The sequence below is a fragment of the Chamaea fasciata genome, unplaced genomic scaffold (genome assembly GCF_029207755.1).
Source record: "Chamaea fasciata isolate MVZ Bird 193981 ecotype frontalis unplaced genomic scaffold, bChaFas1.0.hap1 SCAF_1, whole genome shotgun sequence".
Taxonomy (NCBI): domain Eukaryota; kingdom Metazoa; phylum Chordata; class Aves; order Passeriformes; family Sylviidae; genus Chamaea; species Chamaea fasciata.
Window position 1 is genome coordinate 111,548,468 of NW_027094086.1, and position 24,015 is coordinate 111,572,482.

Consider the following 24,015-nt stretch of genomic DNA (forward strand, 5'->3'; position numbering starts at 1 on the left):
GCCAGCAGAGGGGAAGGTATTTATGGGATCATATGGGGTACCTCCTGGCAGAGAAAGCTCTGTGTTTGTCTTTACTGACAACATCTTCGTTATGCCTTTAAGGGAGCTGTTGACTTTAAGGTACAAGGGTTTGCTGCCAGCAAGTCCCAGATTATATCAGTAACAGAAAGGAGGATTTGTTCTGTTCAAATCACCCATGGGTCCCTGTATTCCCCCCCTACTACCTGTTGCTGGCAGACTTCACAGGAGCAGACCTCTCTAGACTTGAAATTTTACTTCTGCATGACCTAATTGTTCCAGCCCGCTTGTGCCCAAGTGTGGTCTGGTTTTGAGAAGGCTGCTGCAGCTTGTACTTCCTTTTCCAAGGTGTTAACAGCAGCTCCAAGGGAGAGAGTTAAGCTGAAGAAAGGCAGTGGGATAAAAGCAGAGGTCTGTTTCCTTCCGGTTCTCATAGAACCTCTTTCTGTGAGCCTGCATGTCAGAGGTAGTCTTCCACTCTTAGCCCTTGCTTAAGACTTCATCTCCTGGAAATAGATGGTTTAATTTGCCTTGTATCTCTGAACAATGTTGCTGGTTGATAAGCTGTTCTAGGTGCAATGGCCTTGCTCAGGTCAGAGGAATGCAAGATGTCTTTACCCCTTCCCAGGAGTACTTTGTGCTACTCCGGGCTTCCTGGGGATTCATCTTTGAACCCCGGTTGAGACTCAGAATGGCTCCAAAGGGCACTGGGCCACGTGCCTGACAATGCACAGATTACTGAATAGCAGAAATGACAAAGCTAGAAGTAGACCACGAGCTGGAAAGTAAAACTGGGTATAGTTGTCCTATCAAAAGCAAACAGATTGGAAGCTCTGTCTATCTAGTGATAAATTCATAGTCCTGTGGAGTGAGAGACCTGACTTAGCCCATCCACTAAGCCCATGGCACCTGAGCATGAGACACAACAATGTCTTTGTTCCTGAAGCTGTGGGAATTATGAGCTTTTGTTAACTGCTGGTTTTGGAGCGATCTCCCAATTCCATTTTGTTTTCTGCCCTGGAGATGCTGGCATCATTTTTGCTGTGTTGTTAGGCAAGGCCTTTCACAAGAACACCTCTGTAAAGGTGGAAGTGGTCCTGTTGTCTGCTTGGTAATAGACAAAGCAAAACAAATCACCTGCACTGAAGGCGGGTTCAAGCTGATAGCTCTGGCACTGTGCAGGTGCGTGCCTCCCTTCCTCGGTGGAGGGAGCTGTACATGTTTCCTGCTTCTCCTTTCAGAAGATCCTGTGGGCTGGGGGTGCTTTCAGCCATGCCAAGACCATTCATTAAGTGGTTGTTTTTAGCTGCTCTTGGGCACCACACCCGAACATCTAGGCTATTGTCCCTGGCTGCTGCTGCTGGCTGTTTGTGCTCCCCTGGCATCTGGCTCTAGTGATAAGGGACACAGCAGCGAAGAGGAGGAGGAATGTGCAGCCACAGAAAGGGGCCTCTCATTTGCCCCTGGTCCAGCTCCAAAGGTCTGTCTTCCTTTTCCCCCAAGCTTCCTTGTAGAAGGCTACAAGGTCCCTTACTGCCATTGGATGGTATCAAATGGGCCCCTTCAGTTGGGGTGTGGAAGGGGGTAGTTGCATAACACTCTTCTCTTTTCATGTGTTATCTTGATGGACTCTCTTGGCAGTTACTAGCCTGTTCGATCAGGGAAGAAAAGTCTACTGACTTGTCTCAAAAGCTTCAGCTCTGTGGGCATACATATAGTGGTTTTCAGCATTGAGACTACGTGCTTGCAGAAAAAATTACAGTGGTGGTTCTCCAGGAGTTTCTTGTGAATGCTTTCAAGATACAAGATGTCTTTCCACTGTAAATTCGAAGTCCTGCCTCCAGTTCCATTTAAACAGATGAAAACTGACATGGCAAATCAGTCAGTCACACCTGCATTCACATCTTAGTCCACTTCCATGCCATCTTCTGCTGAAGAGCACATGACTGACTACCTGCAGTGCTAGTCCAGCATTTGGCTGCTCATTCTGGTCCAGGGAGTACGCTTGAAGCCCTGAAAAACTCTAGGGCATTGTCAAGTCTTCATTTCTAGCTCAAACAAGAAACAGAATTCCCTTTTCAGGAATCAAGGTATCAAAGTAGCTGGATTTTATAAATTTTTGTGGCTGAAGCTGTGTCAGTGCAGTATCCCACTTCCAGAAATAGACTTATTATCCAGTCTGAAACCAATGTTATTTGGTAACTTGGCCTGTTTGTATGAGAATTATTTTATTAAAACCATAGATGTGAGGGGGATGCTCTTTCTAGCACGACCTCTTTTAAGATTTGTATATCTTAACTCAGAGTGTGATGATGCACTGGGACAGGATGCCCAGAGAAGTTTTGGATGTCCCATCCTTGGCAGTGTTCAAGGCCAGGTTGGATGGGGCCCTGAGCAGCCTGTCCTAGTGGAAGGCATCCCTGCTTGTGGCAGGGGGATTGGAGCTAGATGGTCTTTAAGATCTCTTCCAACTCAAACCATTCTGTGATTCTATGGTCTTATACTCCACTTGGAATCATGGAAGGTAGTACAGCAACAGCCATGAGGGCTAACTGAAGTAGCTTGCAGATCTGATGTAAGCTTTGATTTTCTCCTTTGGAGGGAAAATGTATAGTGGTAAAACTTATCCTCTGTCTGGGAAACAGTGGGCACATTCAGGCTGCATGAAGTGAGAGTGATATTTCCATGGTGTCTGAGCAGGGAATTTGAGTTTGTGAGTAAATCAGAACACTAACCAAGAAAAAAAAAAAAAAGAAAAGAAAAAAAGAAAAAAGAAGTTGTATTTTTCTCAGAATGGTCCTGATGAGAAACGTGTGTCTTCTCTAATAGAAGGCTTCTGTTTACTTAATTTACTCCTCCAGTGCTACCTGAATTGAGTGCAGAAAGGATTAGGATTGGTGTCACTTGAATATGTTGATTTGTCAAGTAGATTAAGTTTGAGGTTGCTTTCTCTAAGCAATTACCAGTGTGGTCTTTCCGCGTTCTGTTGGTAGAATCTGTTATTAAAACAGATTCTAATATTCTTTCACTTGTCTGAGCATTAGATTGTTACACTCTTTGAAGAGAGAAGTCTTAACAGTGGTTTAGCTCAGTGGCCTGTATGCAGCAGTCTTTATTCAGACAGAATGTGCTATGTTATTGTGATCACAGACCTTTCCTAGAAAGAAAGGATGTGGGAAGAGAGGTGGTTCTGCTCATCCTTATTCACTATTCACTGAGACACATGTTAAAGGTGGTGTGCTTTTCACCTTGATGGTGAAAATAGTGATTGCATATGGAAGAACCCTGACCAAATGGCTTACAGTTTACCATGTGGCTTACAGCACAGGGAGGTATTTTACTGAAGTTGTTAATGCTAAATTACAATTCTGAAAATTTCCTTCCTCCCCCTTCCTCATCAGGGGTTGTGGATATACAACTCAGTCCATGCCTAAAGTCTCCGCTGTAGTTTAGCTTCTCACATGAAGGGCTGGCAGTGAGTAATCCTGGGACGCTGACATAGGATGGGGAGGGGAGCTCTCTATGTTTTCTTTGGAAAACTTGTGCTGTTGTCACAAAGGAAAACACCAGCTTATAATAGTACTGCCCTGGCAATAAAGCATGAGTTGTGTGACCCTTTTGGACTAAAGAAATTGCTTGAAGTTTCTTTAATACGCACGGAAATGTCTTAAATCCACCTAGAAATACGCTAACAGCTGATTGCCTGCAAACTGGTTTTCCCTGTGTGTGTGTGAGCTCAGCTGCTACTGGAGGCTCAGACATGCTCTGCAAATGTCCCTTAGTTGGTCGGAAGGCCCCTTTGATACCTGTGCTGCCCTTTGCCAAGCAGCAATAAAACCAAACCCTTTCTAGGAACTTGGAAGCAGCCAGACCAGAACTTTGCACGTACAATGCCAACATTCAGCTGAGCAGTTTATGAGGACCAGTCAGAAACAGAGGGCAGTCGTAGATTAAGTTTAAGACCAGGCAAGCTAGAGAAAGAAAGTTTAGAGGGCAGTTTTTTACTTTGTCTTGCCTACCTCAGTAAAAAAAGTAGTGGAGGTACGGGTAGACTGAAAGTGTTGTCCTGAGTCCTTCATCTGAAGAGCTATGAGCTCTATCTCACATGTATTGTTTAAGGAAAAAACCCTAAGTAGACTGCTTTAAAGTGTAATTTCTAAAAACTGAACTCATTCCAGGAAAGAAATACAGTATTCTAGTATTCACTGCAGTGAATTCATTATGTTCTTAAATTCTGCTTACTCTTACTACTGTATGATTAAATGATGCTTGAATGATTCAAATGCTGGAGTGTCTTTTCCTTAAAGCGTGACAATTTAATATTCATTATTTGCACTTACAGATTCACAGTGCAAATTTGGTTTAGAAAGATTAAAGTTAGTTTAATCTTTGCCTGCAAGACCTTAAACTCCTCCTTCCCACCCACTCCTTTCAAGGATAATATTCCTCTGTGCCAGATTGCCCATATTGCCACCAGAAAATTGCTTGGACCACTTCTTACAAAATCAAAGGTCAACTCCGTGCCTTGGTGGCAGCTGGGAAACTAATGATTTAATGCTGCTTTGACCTTTGGCTTCCTAGTCCGTTTGAGTCTGACCCAATGTTTTAATTTTCCAATACTGCTGGGCAGTTGGCTTTTGTCTGTTTCCAGATGTAACTTGCATATTGAGGCCTGTTACTGAAGTGAGAACAAAACAACAAAACATCTCGGCCTACAAGGGGAAGGAAAAATAACAGCACCTACTTCTTATGCTACAAAATACAGCTGTCTGATGACACTGATGCTTCCACAACTAAGCAAGGTCAGGTTTAGAATAACAAAATGCGAATATTTGTCCCAACATTCACATCTAAAGTACGTTAACAGCAGTCTTAGAGAAATGCTGCTTTTTTGCTTGTGTGTAAAAAGTAACAGAGGAAAAAAGTAGCTCTTTCCCTTCCATTCTGCCCTCAATCTCTTAAAAATAACTATTTATGTTTTTCACTGGAGTAAAAGTCTGTGTTTGTTCTGATAGTGGGAAATACAGAAAAATAACCAGTTGGTTGTTGAAAATGCACGTGCTTGCTGTGGGTTACGGGTATTAAAAGAAGTGTAAAGTGAGATGGAAAGCGGTGGTGGCAGAACCCCTTTATTGTGATTGGGAAGTTCCTTCCCCCCACCCACCCCAAAGAAAAAAAGCACTCGTAGAGAGTATTTTGTCATGCATTTTTGGTGTATAGACAAGGTGAATAATTCATTAGGTTTTTGCAATACCGGTAATTTTGCGACCATTGCCAGTACAGTTTGCATTTGCTGTTAATGGTGTGATAATGGTGGGGGAAGCACCCTGAGGTGACTGTTCTTTTCTTAATGAAAAGACTGCTGATTGTTTGGGAAGCTCCCCCTTGAGTACCGATGCATATGGAAACTCCTCTTTGCCTGAAAGTGCCAGTCTCTTGTTTTTGTCAGGTCTGTGTGTCCATCACAAGCACCGGTTGGACTCATTCCTGCCTTAACTGGGGCTCTCAAAGGTCAGCTCATACCCGGGCCTGTGTGTGAGAGGTTAGTTTCGCAGAGCAGATGGGCTCCTAAAACTTTTATGGTTTCCAGTCAAATCACCTCAAGCTGTAATCTCATTAAATCCTAAGTGAATCAGTGGGTCTGGTTATTACTTGAAAGCAGTGTTACAGGAAGTGATGTTCCTGATGCAGTAGGTCTGTCTTGGCAGTAAGCTACCAGAGATACTTGCCCGTGGGTGGCTCTGGAAGCTGCTCCCTTCCTTTGATAGCAAAGGTGGTATGTGGGGTGCAACAAGTTAACCTTTTGCTACATTACAAAGGTAGAAATGCAGCTTTTCCTGAAGCCATAATTGGGTTCGTTTCGGGAGTTTAAATTCTCCCTTGCGTTCTTAATCATGCAGAGCCATTGCATTGTCCCAGTGCTCATTTGTGTCTTAAAATAAATGAACAACCACTAATTAGGGAAACCAGCATGGTGCTTAATGCTGTGCACAGTTGCTGAGAGAACTGCATGAGAGCACTGTCCAAAAGCCTGACCTTCTTCCTATTTTTTAATTCAGCATAATTGTCTTTGGGAGAAAATAATACATAAAAGAATGTTCTGGAGGAAGGCAGGTAGCTTAATTGAAACTCATTTGACCAAGCAGCAGGGTTGACTCTATTTTAATTGTCCTGTGCTTGGAAATCTGGTTAAGCATGTTTTGTGCCTGGATTGCAGAAAGGCTTTTTCCTCTTCAGAGAGACTAAACCTAATCTGTGACCTCCTCATACTTGCTTCTTAGTAAACAGGGGACGTGTAGGACTAGTTTGGCAATACATAAAGAATTAATGATCGTGGCATAGCACGCAAGACTTGTGTACGCAAGAGCGTTCATAAAAACACAACCTGCTGATTGTACAGAGATAATAAAAAATTTCTCCTGCCTTGCCTACCCACTTCCTCCCTCAGGATATGTATGTGGTGTGTGAGACCATACCTTGTGTTAACCCAGCCTTTTGGCTAGTTCACGTACCTAAACTGCATCAAAGTCCTGCTGATCCTTGTCAGAAATGGCTTGTTTCTAATTTAGGTGTTTCTGATGCGCTTTGACTGTAAGAATGTGTTATTTCTTAAAATTTTATGTCACAAGAAAGTGTAGATAGGGATTTTTTGTTGTTTTGTACTAAGGCTAACGTGTATTTTTCTTTTCAAGAATTGGGCAAAGGTTTAACATTCTTAGCCATCCCTTCCCTCTTCCTTCTTCCTTTGGTAGAGTGAATCGCATTCAAATCTTCCCCTCTAGTTCAGCCTGGATAGCTTTTCTTCCCTCCACTGATGATTGAGCGACCTTTCTATATTTACATTTATCCTGATTTAAAGCTTAAACAAGACTACAGTTAAAGTGTAGGATAAGGCTAACTTGCCTGCACAATGTAGAAGCAACCTAAAACTAGTGGAATGTAAAACAGTGGATGCTGCTATTGAAAAGGCTGGTGCTTTCACTGAGGGATTCAAAGTATTTAAGCATTTTAAAAATTCAGAATGCTTTTAAATTCTTAAAAAGGTCCTTGAAATATAGCGCTGAACCATGACAGGGTGGCATCAAACCACAGAGATTTGGTTAGACCAAAGCTGTAATGCTCTAGCAGAATCATTCTGGTGTTTGTAGGAATGACACACAGTGTACTTGCCCCATGGGACACCAGGGAATGGACTAAAAGTAGTCCCTATCAATCATAACTTAAACCTTGACTGTGTTAGAAGATTGTCCTCATTCTCCCAAAACTGAAGCTACTACTTGATAATGGCATCTATGGCACAGTGACAAAGTGTAGTTATTAGTGTTATTATCTGTAAGCACCTCACATCTATCCTGCAGTTTGAAGGAGTAGTAACCATGCTGTCAGTTTCCACATTCTTGAATATTCATCCTGGAAAGCTTATAACTTTCCAGCATTCCCAAATTCAGGAGGAAAGTAATCTGAAGTCCTCTTCATGAGGAAAAAGTCTGTTAGAATAGCATACTGTGCAGCTCTTAAATCTATGACAAAAATGCTGAAAGTACATTTTCAGGGATTAAAAAAACCCAAACTCTCTCACAATCAACAAAGACCACTTGGGGGAAAGGGGGCTTTAAACTTGTTTGTACCTGTATTTTAGGCACTTGGAAATAAGTATGTGGTGGGTAGGTAATTCATTCAGAGTTCTGAAACTTAAATGTTTTGCTTTTGCTCTGTTGTCGGAGAGGTAAAGGGGGATAAATAAAGACACACTTAAGTCCTGGTGGACAATTTAGGTTTTCATATATAAATATTTTCTCGCTTTATGTTACTGGCTTATTAAAAAGAAATTTTCTGTTGTTTATGTTCTTTTATGGTGATGGAGAAAAAATTATTCTGTGCAAACACTTTCGACTTCCTGGAACAGCTCTTCTTATTCTTAGATATCTTTCCTTTATGATTTACAGTACCTTTTTTGGCTGTAACTGCAGAGCTGTGTAATTATATGATAGATGGACAAGAATTTACTCTTTCACTCACGAGGGATTAAAGAGTAACCTGCAGTAGTGTTTGTTACATGATTATTGAAATGCCCTGTGGCTGTTAAGACAGCTAGGTCTTCCAAAACAAACATTAAATACTGGAGTTCAGCTGGAAGTAATAGTGCACTAGCACCCATAGGATAACACTTGCGTGAGGAGTCTTTCATAAAATGTGATTTGTATAATCCTCGTTAAAATTAAGGGGTGTTGTAACAACTGTATTAATCTGACACATGCAGTCTGACATTCTATTAGAAGCAGCATAGCTTTGGTCCTCAAGGACAACATGGTTTCTGTGAATAAGATACTCCAGTGTATGTGCCAAACCCTATGCTGGGAGCAGACAGTGATTATTTTTTACATGGGTGGTACAATTTGATGGTGTTAGCTAAGGAAGCCTAAAGTAATGCTTCCAGAAACTACTGCCTGGATTTGGAGTAAACCAAATTTGTCTTTTCTTTTAATGCTATCCAAATTTGGTTTTGCTTAATTAAGATTCCTCATTTATGAGGAATCCCAAATGAAACCTCAACATGTTGTAATTTTTTTTCCTGCTCTGAAACATGTGCACTTAAGCTAATAAAAATTTTACACTTGTATATTTTTGGTGTGTTAGTCTAAAAGGATGATGGTAGAGGGGTAGAACTTGAATGTTTTTTGAAGATACCTTCCAAATGTTCATATTGGCTGTTTTGGTGAAGAAAGAAGTTCCCTTAAATGCCCTATTCTATAAGAACTTCCTATGTGGGTATATAGTTGTTGTAAAAATTGTGGTTGGGACAGGGTAAGGCAGAGGAGGTAAGGCAAAGAACAGAGCCAATTCGGTGCTGCCTTTGTGCTTTCCAAAAAAGCTGTTCCACATAAGCAGTAACTAAAAACATTGCAGTATAAAACACTTGGAATGGGTTTATATATCAGTTTTCCCAGACAACCGTCTTGCCTGTATTTCCTAATAAAAGGCTGTAGTTGGTCATATTCACTTTGACCTGAGTTTGATGTGCATATGGCACTGGTAGTAACTGGACTTGTTTAATAGGAATGGATTGTTTCACAATTAAAGAAGAAAAAAATTAACAGTTCCTGCTGTGGGGTTTCAGTTCTGTGGCTGTTCCTGTTACAGTTTTTCTCTGAAGACAGAGATTCAAGGCAGAAGTGGGAGGAACAGCAGAACTGGGGTGTTCCCTTTAGATACCAGGGCTGCAGCAGTACCCAGAGCCTAATGCTGGGGTTGGAAGAAGGACAGGAGAAAAGGATGCCACTTTCTACCCCTTCCCCAGTCTGCCTCACACACTTGGCCAACTGGCTAGTTTACCAGTGAGAAAACTCGGGGAGGAGGAATTCCTTCCTGTAGTATCCCAGGTGGTCGGCTTATGCCCTAATAGGTAAATTGCTTTTATTGTTATTTGCTTTTACTCCACATAAAAACCGAACTATGGCAATCCTATGGAAGTATAAACTAAATCTAAACCTGAAAGGGGTATTTAATGTTTTGCATATGTAAAAGTCTAATTCTCATTGCAAGCAGCTTAATCATCCTTTGGTAATTGCTGTGCTATCTCTGTAGGGATATTCACTCCCATACTATGCTGGGTATTATATATAATTTTTTATATGTGTATAAAATGCAATATATAATACTTTCTGGAGAGGTGATACGGGAAAGCAGGGGAGGAGGGACAGTGTCTTGTACGAGTTATGTGGACTGATTGTGCTTACCAGGCTGTTACTCAGACTGGAGTTATCAGAGTCCAGTAGTGGTGGTGTTAGACATCAGAATCACTTCACTTTGCTAAACGTGTGCCAACAATCCTCTTTGTTAGAAAGGCTTTGAGATTTGTTAGTCTAGAAGTTGATGCATTTTTCTTTCTTCCTAACACAAGTACTCATTTTAAAAAGTATAAGGAAAAGCTTTTTAAAAAATTATGTAGAGATGATGTAATGTTATTAAAATTACTTTAAACGAATAATCAGTACAGAGACAACCCCCCCAAATAATGTATGCACATGAAGATTAAACATGTTAAGCTGACGCCTACTGCTGGTTTTATGTTCATGTTCCTTTCATGTAAAAACGACTTTATCTAAAACTTAAAAATTTCTGAGCACTGTTCTCTACTAATTGTTTTGACTCTGGGTTTTTTTGCTTTTTCTCTGTGATTGTCAGTAGGGCCACATAAGCAAGGGGGAACAAGGAGACAATAAAGCTGCAAAGTGGGCTCAGAATTCATGCTTGCTTTTTTTCCTAGTACTTAGTTTTTCAGTATTCTCCAGCTTCTGCAGTTTGACTTAGAGGTTTTTCATGTGGTATTTCAACTGTGGGAGTTTTCAAACACATGCTTTCAATCTTATTTTTTTCTTGTAGCAGATGAGAACTGGATGATGTAGTTAAAGCATTACACGGTGTGAAAGAGTAAGTCCAAACTCGTGTTCTGAAGCAAAACTGTTCTGAATCAAGATTTCTAGTACTGCTTAAAAAACCAAAAACAACAACAAAAAGGGAAAAGCAGCACAAGCACCCCCCCCACCTCATGCAATAAAATTTTTGAAAAACCCAGAAAAACCCTTCAAGTAGAACCTATCACAAAGTTCAAATAGAGAAATCAGAAGTTTATCTGGATGAATGTGTTCTTTCGTATCATACTCAGTTTTTCCCTAGCAGTTGGAACATTATGAATTTAAGATGTCTAGCTTGACAGGCATTTTGACCCCCCAGAGAAGCCCTCTAACAATATTAATGGGAATCAGTTGCATCAAAGTGAATTTTGTTAGGTAGTGGTGGATTGGCTAGAGACTGGCTGTATACGAAAATCAATCCTACTCAAGACATGTTTGTGTTGGGATCAGGGAAGCCTCTCTGTCAAACTGCACACAACCCATCTGCTTAACATGTTGTTTCTCAATTGGTTTGTCCTCAGCATGAAGACTAGCTGCCCTTGAGTGAAATCTGGGAACTTTGGGGTTGTTTTGTTTCAGTTCCCACTCCTTTTCCCCATCAAGTTGGAAAAAAAAAAAAGAAAAAAGAGGTTTGTCTCCAGTATAATAAGAGACAAAAATCTGTACTTGTTTGCAAGACAAATAGTGGTGTCCTTGCTGTCTTATTTCCATGTGAAGATCAACAGGTGCCAAGGACCCGAACAGAGAAAGTGTTCTGTGCTATGGTATGGAAACAGCATGGATTTGAGGAATATGGATTTTGAGAGGTGAGGCCTGTATGATGATAGTCACAGAGATGACACAGGAGCCTTGTGTGTACCCTGTCTCTTAGTCCAACCCTTTCTGTGCATAGAAGGAAAATTTTCAAAACCTCTTACACTGAGCTGTGCAGGAAAGGGGAGAACGCGTTACATAAGGAGTTTGTAGAGATGTTAACGTTTGGTTTTCTAAGATACAAAACACCTTGTGCAGTAGCAAAGAAGTTGTCAACCTGTTGCTGTTTACAGCATCACTGAAATCATGGCCAAGCTTCGGATCAGAACTTTAATAAGACACTCTGGCTTTCAGAAAGCTGAAGAATTTACTGAGTCTCAGTGGAGGATTTGCAGGGACTCACAGCAGTGCCTTGGACAGAGGGGCTTGAAAGTAGAACCGTCCTGACCCACTCCTGTCAGCTACCACAGCAGGCTATTTATTAGCTTGCATGCTTGAACTGTTGAATATTTAGATCCACCCACTGTCCCCTGTGCCAAGACCACCCTGCTGCTACTCATGTCATGCAGATTTGGCACAGAAGCTGCATTTAAACAGCTAATGAGTTGCATGTTGAAGGACAGGCTGGTCTCCCCTATTGAAATCCGTGAAAGAGCTGTGACTTATCTTGAGCTGAGTAATCTAGTAGCTACTGATACCATTGCATCTTCCTCTGGACGGGCTACTTTACCTGCTTCAATGTTGAAACAGATGTGACTTTCAAAACAAAATACAGGTGGATTTTTTTTCAACTCCAAACAACTTATTTAAAAGAAAACTGCTGAATGTCGACTGGCCATTATGTAATAATTTAACAATAGTCCACTCTGGGATAGTTATACCTGCATTACCTCAGTATTAACATTGAAATAGTATTAAGCCTTGCTTATCCCTATTTAGGAAGAATTGGATGAATGAGTCAAGTTGGAAGAATATGCCCTTTCCAGTCCATCAAGAACTGGAATTTCTGAGGTGGTGAGTTAGATCGGCTGACTGAGTTACTTTGCACCCAAGAGCTTTTAGAAAGTTAGCTGATGAGATGGGCAAAGTCCAGTGACTGGTGTGTGGTGCTCCCTCCATAAGCAGAGTGGATCAATGGGGGCGTAGTGCATCTGGCAGAGGTGCTGCCATGAGAAATGCTTGGAAAGCTGCAGTGTCGGGTGAGTGCCTAGAACCAGAAGCTGCAGTCATCACATGAAGTTTCATTTGTAAGATTTTAACTTAAAACACAGAGGATGCAATTTCATAGTAGGCTGTAGCCAGCCCTTAAAACAGCTTTGTCAAAGGTGTGACTTCCTGTCTCCTGGCCCAGTTGGCAGCCTGTTGTCACACCATTCCAGTGATCATGTGCCCTTCAGAGTGAAGTGGAACTTGATTGTCACTTCTACCCCAAAACCATTTAAATTTGCATGTGCTGTTTGTGTTAGCAAAGGCAACTTAAATGGTCTCTGCTCCCCTCCCAGCTGACTGTTAATACCCACTGGGTGTTCTAAAAGTGATTAATGGGCTATGCCTCTTTCAAAAAACTTTGCTTTTAACCTGGATGGTTTGACTGACTCAGTGCTGTCACCACTCTAAAATACGTAGTTGTTTTTACTGGCTTCATGACATCACAGGAGGATTGAAGATGGTAAACATTAGGAATTTTAAGAGTATAGTAATCTGTTTGATTTACCAGCCTGTTTAACTCAACTCCAGTTAAATACTGTTCTCTTCCAGTTAGAACTTGAGACGAATGCTATCAATGAGAAGATTTACACTGATTTCCAGCTGTGAGGTTGGCAAAGTACCAGATAGTTGTCATCAAATGTCTCTATGCCCTTAATTATGGATTCTTCCCCCTTCCTTCTGCTGGTCATACTGATCTGCTGATCCCAGGCTCAGCTGATAAAAATAGTTTATTCAAAAATGATTTTTATGCTTTTCGTAAAGCTGCCCAAATCTTTTCACTGAGAGTGGATCAGTAAAGGGAGGGAGATAGGAGCAGGGCCGGGGAGATTTAGGGCTTCCTTACAGAGTAGCTGTCAGTTTAACTATGGAGTGAAATGACAGCCTTGAGCTGTGTGTGGTTTCACATTTGGGGGTTTTATTTGTGAGCTTCCTTTCCCTTCATGTGCTGGGCCAAGAGATACCTGTGTGGCTGAGAAACAAGGAGCAGAACCCACTGGAGCATGTGGGGAGGGAAGGATACTAACAGTAGTGCTGGAAAAAAAAGCATGTGGAATTACAGCTTTATTTTCTATAAACAGACCTGCATGAGCCAAGTCGTCTGTTAGCTGGGCTTTTATTATTCCAGGTGGGATAAGGAAATCAAGGTGAAATTAACAGAAGGGCTGAATGATCCTCTAGCACTTGATGAATTTCTAAATGGGCCAAACCCGACCTCTGTTCATCCAAGCGACAAAGGAAGGTAATAGTAAAATAATTTCACTATTGCCATGAGGGACAGCTACCTGTGCATGCTGTGTGCCCTGTGTAGGATAGGGCTGGAACACTTCAAAGTGCCCATGCTTTTGTGGAAATTCCGTTATTAGGATATTGAGCTAAGTTCAAGAAGTAACTCTGTTGTCTGCTGTGGAGACCTTCTGGAACTGGTGTGCGATTTCCCATTACCACTGTATGCAGAGAGGAAGATCGGTGTTAAGATGGTTTCTTCTGCTCCAGAGCATCAAGTTAAAATACAAGTTCTAGGGGCAATTTGATCATTAACTGGTATCTCTGAATGCCAAATGTTTAAGGTATACCGGGAAATTGCCTGTAGTTGTGATGTGTATCATGTGACTTGCCCATGTCTTCAGTCTTTCTATTTAGCACTCAAATTTTGAATTAAGGTTCCTAATATACTACTTTCATCATGGTGTGAATCAAGTTGTCACAAATTGCCATTGAGGTGGGAACTAAGGACCAGTTTCCTACAGAGTAAAAATATTACCTATTTTTGCTTAAACCTGCAACAATTATCTGTATCAAACTCTACACCACTCAGAAGGTCTAGTTCGTTTGTATACTGTTTCAAAAAAAAAAGAAAAAAAGAAGATAAATAATTGCTGCATGCAGGGAAGCTGCTTTTTCTTCAGGAAGGGAGGGAAGCAAAAAAAAAAAAAAAAAAAAAAAAAAAAAAAAAAGAGAGAGAGAGAAAAACAACCCCAGAGTGCTGAGGAAGTAGGACCAAAATTCCTTGGAAAATTGCTTTATACTAAACTTGGTCATCTAAGCCTTACACACTACCTAACAAAGCCACTGGTGTTTGAGTTCTATCAAGGGAACTTGATAATAAAACACTTTTAGTAATGGAAAACTTTAAACTTATAGTCACATTTTTTAAAATCATAAAATCAACCTAAGTTAACTTACAAGTACCATACTGAAACTTTTCCAGAAGTAGAAACCAAGAGGCTACTGTTATGTCTGTAGACTTCTTTTATTGTTGGTTAAGATTACAGGGTAGCTTTTGAGAGCATCAGACTTGTATTTTAAAAATAATGTGGCCTTATGTGTTGCTGCCTTGTACAAACTCTTAACACTGTAGACTTAAATCCTTGCAAGATACTGAAATGTCATGACAAAAAACAAATTTTTAACATGATTAGATTCCCCATGCTTTATTGTCCATTTGCGTGCACATGTGCTCTGAAAATGAGAGAAATGAAGCGGTTGCAAGCCAGGAGGAGAAGGGCCCCGTGAGTATTGCTGAAAGAACATTTATTTAAACACAGTGTGAGGATAAGCCTCCTCAGATGCTGTTTCTGCTGAATTCTCCTCTGTCGTGGTGCCTACTACATTCCATTGCTTTTGTCTGGGCTTGGTATTTGGGAAATTTTGGTGAGGGCTGGAAGGTGGGGGGGCACGCTGGAGGCTGGTCAGCAGTAAGGAGAGAAGGGCTGGTGTGGGAATTGTGGAGTGGGGTCAGGGTTTAACTTTAGTGGCCATTCATCAGATGATGATTGATTGCTGTGCAGTCCCGGGGGACGTTTAACAACATCTCTGCCCATCCCCCTGCCCCCTTTGAAAGCAGATGGACCAAAAAATGGGGAGAGCGACACCCAGGAATTCCTGCTGTTGTAAAATGTTTTTACGGTGCACTGTACAGCCTTTCCTGAAGCAATCACATTTATGGCCTTGCTGTTGTATTTCTTGGGCTGCTGTGGCTGTAAAAGATGAATAGCCCTGTAACATGGTTCACTGATTCTGTTTAAATTGAAGTAGGCTCCCTTTATTGTTTTGTGTCTAAAATTGTATGCCACCAATTCAGGAAATATTTCCTGTTTGGGAAATAATCAACCCATAGCTGATTTATTTTAAAATAAATCACTTTTAACTATCTCTAAAACTAGTCCCCTCTTCCTTCTGATTTCTCTCTTTGCTTAATTCTGGTGGAAAGTCTAAAATACTAATTAATGTAGTAGAGCAGTTAAAAAAAAAAAAAAAAGAAGACCTAAACTTGCTTATTAATCTTTTCCCCTGTACTGGATAGGATGTTGTAGGGCACTGGTTTTTATCTTAAAAACAGCATTTTTATTTAATTATTTAATAATTACTACAGAAAGAAACAAATCATTAAATGCAATTTACGCAGATTATAAATTTTTTTGAAAGGAGAAATCTGTCTCTGCTTTCATACTTCTTTCCTTGCTGCCCATCAGGGCATTCGTGTGGTTTGGAAAAACCAGCATTGTTTGAAGGTATTTGCTTATAACCAATTTTTCCTGTGTTTGGGTAAATAGTGAAATTAACAGGACAATAATGAATTTACAGCTTGATGGATCTTTTGGCTGTATCATCTCTGCCTCTTCAGATAGAGAGGGGGGAAAAATTTTTAGGACTTTCCTATAGGTACTGTTGATTTTTTTTTGTTTCTGTGGGGTTTTTTTGCTTTGTTTTGTTTTGAGGTGGTGGTTGTGGTATTTGTTTATTAACTGAGTGTAAGCTGATGTCCTGTCCTCTAAGGAAGACTTAGTCTTACTCTTCCCTCCTACTTCTCCTGCCCATCCACACTTCAAGACCAATCTTGTTATTTGTGCTGTAATGAGCAGGGAAGGGGCAGGGGCATTGCAGTGAACTGAAAGGTGGGGAGGCATCTCACATTGCTGAAACTGGAAGGAGGGGGTCTCTGCCAGTGCTTCGGGTGCACTGTGTGTGCATCAGTTCTGAACTGAGAACACAGCTGTGCATTGTCCTACACCTAGCTTCAGTATGATCATCCTTTTTTTCCTTTTTTCAGGGAGTTGCTTGTTTGGGGGATGGGGGGAAAGGGGAGCTCTGTTCTCCCCACCCCCCTCTATTTAGAACCAGGCATAGAAACTTAATCTAGCAGTACGTGACCTTTGTGGCCATGACCTAGGGACTGGGATGTGAGCAGGCTTGAGCTTAACAATAAACTCCTGGCTGTGGCTGCAGGCACAGGCAAGTTGGATGCTGTGCCCAAGCCCCATCAGCCCAGCTGGCACAACCCCCCCTCACTGTTGTGCCCTGCACAGCCAGAGACATCCCAGCTTTATTCTCTGGGAGCGTGCCCCCTTGGCTGGGTAGAGCTGATGTACAGCCTGCCGGCTGCTCCTGATGAGTGTGTGTGACACTGACCATAGGAGGAGAACTGCCCTTGTACCCCTGCCAGGTTTGGGGGTTCTCTAGTAGTCTTTGTGCCCAGAAAAGAGTTTCTAGGGAGTTGCTAGTTCACCTTGAAGCTGATTCCTTCAGTGCTCTTCTGCTGGCTAGCTGGCTAGCTCCCCTCCCCACAGAGAGCAGTAGGGCTGGTGCATTTGTGATTTTCCCCTCTGTGTACTTAAGGTAAAGCGTAGTGATGGAGATCAGACCAGCATAGCTACTTCTTTTTGTCCAAGCTTGGTAACTCTTTTGCTCTCTGTTTTAAATCTAGATTGTTTTTGCCTTTTTTGTTTTATTTGTTTGTTTGACTAAGAAATAAATAAGGCCTTATCAATGGCCTTATATATAGTACAGTATTTACCCAAGTATTTATATATAAAGTATTATATATGGCATAGCATTTACCCTATAGTATTTACCCAAGACCTTCCCTGCCATGTCCTGTGTAATCTGCCTTTTTCCTAAATGAGAATATGGCTCTTGTCATTCTTCATTCTAAATTCAGGAGTGATGTTTCCCACCACATTTTGGTGGGTGGCAAGAGGCAACTGAACAGTTTAAGCATGTTTTTTTCTTTGACTTGAACAGCAGGGTGACTCTTTTACCTAGTGGATACTGTTACCTTGCAGCAGGAGTGGACCGAGTTTTTGCTTCTGGTATTGACTGTTGTGGAGGACAAGCCATAGATTTAGCTTGCTTCTGGTCTTCTGTTCATATGGTCACCATTTTCTTTTCAGCTGCTCTGTTTGACTGAGGCCCCAAATCCCTGCTGTATGTTTTTAAAGTATATCAGATTCATATGACTTAACTTGATACCTTGTCTTGGTTTTCATTCTCTCTCAACTTCTCAGTTGTTTAACTGGAGTTATTCAGCAACATGTAATAAACATTCCCTGTAATTTCAACAGAAAAATTGCAGAACTTTATGTGCAAGTGAACATTGTATACATACTTAGACAACCGCAGTGTAAAGACAAGGATCCCTCTAGTTGAGAAGATGATGTGTTTGAACAATGCATTTCAGACTTAAGGCATTTTGTTACTTGGAAAAAATAGGAGTCTGAGACACTGCTTGAAGATTTAGTATTTGAACAGAAGCAAACACAAGTCTGTCCCAGTTACTCTACAGTAGAACTCGATTTCAGAAAAAAAAGAAAGGGCAGGTTTTAGTAAAATCTGACATGTGCACATGGACACACACATACGCCTTTGAGAAGTTAATCCATATACCATTTCAGCTGTTGCGCTTATAGGAGCTTAAAATGTCACTTTATGCAACCCAGGCAATTCAGGGGAATCACCTGTCCTGGTCCTTCCCCTTGCTTTTGAGGGAGAAGGGTAAGGGGGATGTTATGCACTGTATCACGAGCTGTTAGCTGGAGTCGGGAGTGGCTGGATGACAGCTGGGAGAAGACAGGCATATCAAACACTTGTCCAATCTTTGTTCTGCTCTTGCTCCTTTCTGTGAGGTAGGCTTCAGATATCTGGTGTTGTAAAAGTTGTTCGTTGTATGAAACCTCATGCCATTGTACTGTTCCATGGTGATACAGATTTTCTGTTATTACACTCTAAGAAAAATAGTGTGTGTAGTTAAGAGCAAGACTTGAATACAGAACTTTCTTGTGTTGGAGTGTTGTGCTCCTTCATTTGCATCTTTGGAAAAAAAACAACTTAAGAGACCCGATTTCTGCTTCTCTCTAAGAAAACAGGCTTCCATGGAAGTTGCTATTTCTGTGTGTTACTTCCCTCTACTGGATGGAATGGGAGCAGCTACAGCTGATGAATGGACCCGGCTTTCTAGGCTAACATCTTGGTCTAAGTTGTGATTTGAATGTAGGGTTGGGCAGTGCTTTGTGAACAGAACGGGGATTTAGTGGTTACCCACAAGTCACTGTAGCATTTGAACACTCTGATGGGCATGATAAAGTTCCAGTCTTGTTTTTCAACTCAAGCATCTCGAAGCATCAGTAGCATAGAAAACACTGTCATAGCAAAGGGTTTTTGCTTTGTTGATGGAAGTGGCAGGGGTGCCACTAATATTGTTGCTGTCCTGAATGTAAGGAATCTGCATATTTTGAAAAGAGAGGATGGTTCTTGGCATGCGTGGTTGGTTTTCCCCTTGTGAGCAGTGGGTGTGCTGGTGTTGCAGCTCTCCAGTGTATTGATTATTGAATGGCCCACTTAAGAGAATTTGGTGTTTGTATTTGCAGGAAAAATCTTCACCTGAAACTTGCCATAGATGCCATCTCCAATCTCTAAGTGTTGGCAGATGGCTTCCGCTCTTTAAGAGAAGCTGATGTGGACACTCTTCCTAGTATTGTATTGCAAAGAAAACAATGACACTTCCATCTGACTGTTAGGGAATGATTTGGAAGGATAGCTGTGGAGGAACTATTGTGAAGTCTTTGCCTATTGCTACTGCATCTAACCATCTCCTTTATAGCTGAGCTTTTGGTTTTGGTTTTTTTTTTACATATCCTGGCTCTGTTTACTTTTCAATTCTTCTTTATGTAGCGAGAATTTTTTTTCCCCTGCTTCCAGGTACTGCATTTCTACTGTGATACCTGTTCTGTCCCCATATGTCGGGAATGTACCATGGGAAGACATGTGGGTCACAGCTTTATCTACCTCCAAGACGCCCTACAGGACTCCAGGACTCTCACCATTCAGCTCCTGGCAGATGCTCAGCAGGGACGACAGGCTATTCAAGTAAGATACTCCCAACTTGAGTACTTTATTTCCCCCTCCTTCTTCTCCCCCCTCTCCCCCCTCCCCAGCTTGTCTGTTGCAGGGCAAGGTGTCAAGGCAAAAAGCTCTCTGCTTCTGCTGTCAGTCTTCTCACCCCTTCTGTTTTCTCAGATCTCTGACAGAAGTGGTGGTGGAGCTGAAAATAAAGTGCTGTTATGTGAGTTTTGCATTCTTGCAGCATAATCCTGTCATGTAAATCACAATATATATGAAGCTCTGTACAACTGCACTTGACTGTGAAGCATTTCAAGAAAGCTCAGATCTTGTGTGGCAGTGCCAAACCTGGTTTTGTTTTTATGACTGGGACTTTCTTTGAGCATCTTCCTGCCTGTATAGCTTCTATCACTCTGCCTACCTTTGACTCTTGTTATGTCTTCAGTGTTGCCACCAAATACAAAGTACTAATCAGCTGCTGGATTGGTGTGAAATTCCTTAACCTGTATGTGCAGAGGATCTATCTTCATGTGAGGATTGCTCTGCACACACAGATGCACAGTCTGCTTATTAGATTGCTCTACCTCAGCTGTGTTTTATAGTACAAATATAAATACCTGGCAAGGGCTGGAAGGAAAGTAGTACAGTGCTTCAAACTAGAGAAGGAATTTTTTTTTGAGTAAACATTTGTAGAATGTCATGGATAGGGAGTTAACTTACTTTCCAAATTGGGTGAGCTTTCCTGGCACACATGCAAGGTATCAACAATAATCAAAATAACCCAAAGCTCATTGTCTTCCCTTTGCTGCTTGTTTCTAGTAAATGAGGGAATTAAGCTTGTTCTGTGAGACAAGAGCAACTAATTAGTCTGTCATTAACTCTTTACACCAGTGGAATGATAATAGTTTATGTTGGTATAGATCGTAATCAATTGTTGACATTTTCCTTCAGCTTCTTGTGTTAACTTGTTACAGCAGCACAGTAAACAACAAGTTTTTGGAACTGGATGGATAACTTTAAACTCCAGCTTCAGGCAGAATCCTGGAAAACGTAGCATCTTCCAAGATTTGTTTTCAACTGGGTTATAAAGCTCTTCAGCACTATCCATACATTTCACACATCCCCCAAAAGGACAAGAAGGAAGGAATTATACTAGTTTAAAGACTATCACTGGTGCAGTGTTCTGAATTTCTCCAGGCTGTCCTAGACAAGGGCTTGCCTGTTAGTAATTAAATTACTGCTTTTGACCTCCAGGGCTCTTAATCATCTAACTGGTACAGCTAAATCATCTCAGGATTGTGTTTTGGAGTAGAAACTAGCAGAAGACCATGGAGCACCACTCTGCTACTATTGCATGAAGGCTTTTGTGCCTGATTTTCTTCCCACTGAGTTTACTTTGCTCATTCCTCCCTTATCTTTTTCTGGCTTTTAATGCTGAAGGCTCCTGCCATTGGGGTGAGCTGATGGTTACTTGATGGTACAGGTAAAAGTTGCATGGTACTGGCTATGCTCATATCCTCTACAGAACTTAGGTCATGCAGCTTTGCTCTGGTCTGGCTACAGCCCATCCAGGTTAAGAGTCTGTCTTGGAAGTATTAGCTGAGCAGCTTGTGTAAATATCTGTAAAATGAATCATGTTTTCAAGAACTGAGTTGTTGCATTAGTTTAGTGGGGTTTTTAGTCTGGGCCACTGCACAGAAGAGTAGTTAGTGAGCAGACAGACCAGTGTTAAGGTTAACAGGGTGGAAATCTGTGTGTGCATGTGCAGGAATGTGAAAATTAGTCAGCCCAAGCCAGCTACACTAACATCAGCAGCAACCAGAAGAGCATGTGACACTGTTAAGAGCAGAGGTGCTCAACGCAAAATTTTAATGGAGCAGAGCTCTCCTTGTTCTTGGGACAAACATGGCTGTGAAGCTGTATGTTTATCCTAGGGAGGAGACAGCATGTCAGCATGAATTCAAAACAAACTCTAAAATAAGTAGTCTCTAAATTAAAAGAATTTGGCTTGAGTGGTTTTCCTAAAAGTATGGAAATAGTCAACAGAGAATTAAATGCCAGTACAAGCTGTAATATGAGGAACACAAGACTGGAGCTTTAAGAGGCTTGCAAAGTAATATGTTGTAGTAACACTTCTTAGTGGGACTGATACATACTGCTGTACCATAAACCCTTTCTTAATAGGCTCTGAAAGTGATAGCTCCCCTGACAGGAGATGTTGAGGATGGATGAGGAGGGGTAGTTGGGAGTGAATGGGAAAAGGGGGAATTTGAAGGGCGTTGCAGGAGAGAGGAAATCAAGCCATGAGTCAACTGGCTGGAGAGTATCTGGTTAACCAAAGTTGAAGACTTTTAGGAAGAAATGTTTATTTAAGCTCTTCCTGTGGCTTTGGAGGAAAGATTGTTTTTCAGACTTTTAAAAAAAATGCTGTGAGTTGGGATACATTTCAACCTCTTGATCCACTGAAGCCTGATGTAGTCTGTCACTCCAGAAGAGTCCAAACCTCACTTTTTAAGGAAGTTGAAGTCCTCTGTAAGAAAGAGCAAGCCTGAGAGCAAGAAGGTTGCTATTTTTTCCTCAGTGAAATTTCTGCAGCAATGGAAAGCCTCCCATGCTTCCTTGTGCTATGATGGTCCTGGACTGCATTCCTGAGCCTGTCTCTAACATGAGAACTCATGCCCATGCCCGTGTGGTGAACTGATCCAGCTGAAAAGGTAGCCTTTCTGTGAGTTTACTTTTTGGCTGGGTCAGCCCCCTGGCTGGTTCACTGCAATGCTGCAAGGACTGTTGATGGTGCCAGGGAATGAAGCAGCAGCAGCATCCAACTGGGTTGCTGGTTGGACTCTTTCTTAGTTCAGCAGAAAGCTATACTCCTAGCTGGGATACTTTTCCAGCCTTTTCAGAGACTCAGATTGATTCACAGGGTGATAAGAAAGCCAAAGTTGACACTGGATAAATGGTGTGGGAGGAATCAGGACTGCTGCCTTTCTATATGGGGAGCATGTCCCGCTGCCTTGTTTTACCTCATGAAAGTGCACACTTAGCTGTCTTCTTTCAGAATTTTTTCCAAGGGCTAGGTCACAAACTGAACGTAAATCTGTTATGGTGAAAGATAGATGGCTTCTTCAAAATGTCACCTTCTTAAAATACATCTATACATGTGTAACTGTATATATGTATGGATGTATGCATGTAATCTAATGCACTTGCATAACACTAAAGCACTGAGTGTTCATGTTCATTTAGGGTCAATTTACAGGTGAACATGTTAAAATACATTTTAATTTGTTCATCTCAGATGTCTTAAAATGTGGGTTTATTGGAAAGCAAAGCAAAATATTTCTTATCTGAACCTATAATTGGTTTTGCTGGAGTGCTTGACCATGCAGGCTTCTCACTGCCTGGTGAGACGGAGACTGGTCATGTGCAGAACATAGCAGGAGCTGCTCTCTTATCTATCATGAAAGGCTTAGGAGCTTCCCTCCCAAATTTGTGGGGGAAGTGGTATGAAATAGATTAACACATTTTCGGGGGGTGAGGGGGTACTGTAAGAAACTCAGCTGGCTAGAGGAGGAAGCTGATCTGCTGCCTTGAGCCTCTGCCCTTCGGTGGGAGCTTCCCTGTGGGTTTCCATATGGATCTGTGCTGCTGGGAGGTCGACACCTGAGAAGGATGGCACTGCTGTGCTGCAAGGGATCGTTCTGGGGTTGTCACATTGAGTTAGCTCAGGCAGCCTTGTGCATGGCTTTGAAGTCAGGCTTCGAGGTTTGAGAATCTGCAATGAAGCTTTGTCAACAAAATGGAGTCAATTGTGCTTTTCTAAAGCTGGGATTTATATCAAGAGACTGAATTTCTTCGTACTTATAGTCATTGTTTTGTGTGGAATTTCAGTGAGTTCCTCGGTGCAGCATATGAGCAGATGGTTATTGGGGAAGATGGATTTGACATGTGTCACTGTCCAAACTACTGTTCTGCCTAAAACTGTAGGCAAAAAGTCTGTTCTTGCAGTACAAACCAAAATGATTGTTTAGCTGTATCTGGCATGAGTTAACCTGGCCTCTAACCCTCCCTCCATTGAAGCTTTTTTTAAAATTATCTTTGTGAGGAACTTCAAGTGAGGATGTTTTAGTGTTTTATGCATTGGACCGAAACCTTTAAACTGGTCCAGCTACTGTGATTTGTGCTATAGCTGCACCAGTATACTGCAAATTCACTGCTAAGCTTGTTAATCCTGGTACCTTTCACTGCAATTATGTAGGATCTTCCAGTTAGTTTTTCTAGTGTAAGAACATTAGTAGGAAGTCTATCCAGTTCTTGATGCTGGGGAAAACCAACTTTACGTCCTGGTTGTTTTATCCTGCTTTGACACAGTAACTGGAAAAGTTCAGTGAAATAAGCCCACTGTATCTTTTCATGTCTTAAGGAACTGAAAAGAAACCGCTTACGGCTGGAACATCTTCCATTTGCTGGAAGCGGGCTAACTTGAGACATACCAAAAAGTTTC

General features: G+C 41.5%; 1 protein-coding gene across 1 annotated transcript in view; it reads left to right on the forward strand.

Annotated features, from left to right (window-relative positions):
• Positions 1–24,015, forward strand: part of TRIM71 (tripartite motif containing 71) — a 54,947-nt gene that overhangs the window by 21,663 nt on the left and 9,269 nt on the right. The window contains exon 2 of the mRNA XM_066193896.1: positions 19,371–19,538. Coding sequence (XP_066049993.1) covers positions 19,371–19,538 — 168 coding nt within the window. The remainder of the gene's footprint in view (positions 1–19,370; positions 19,539–24,015) is intronic.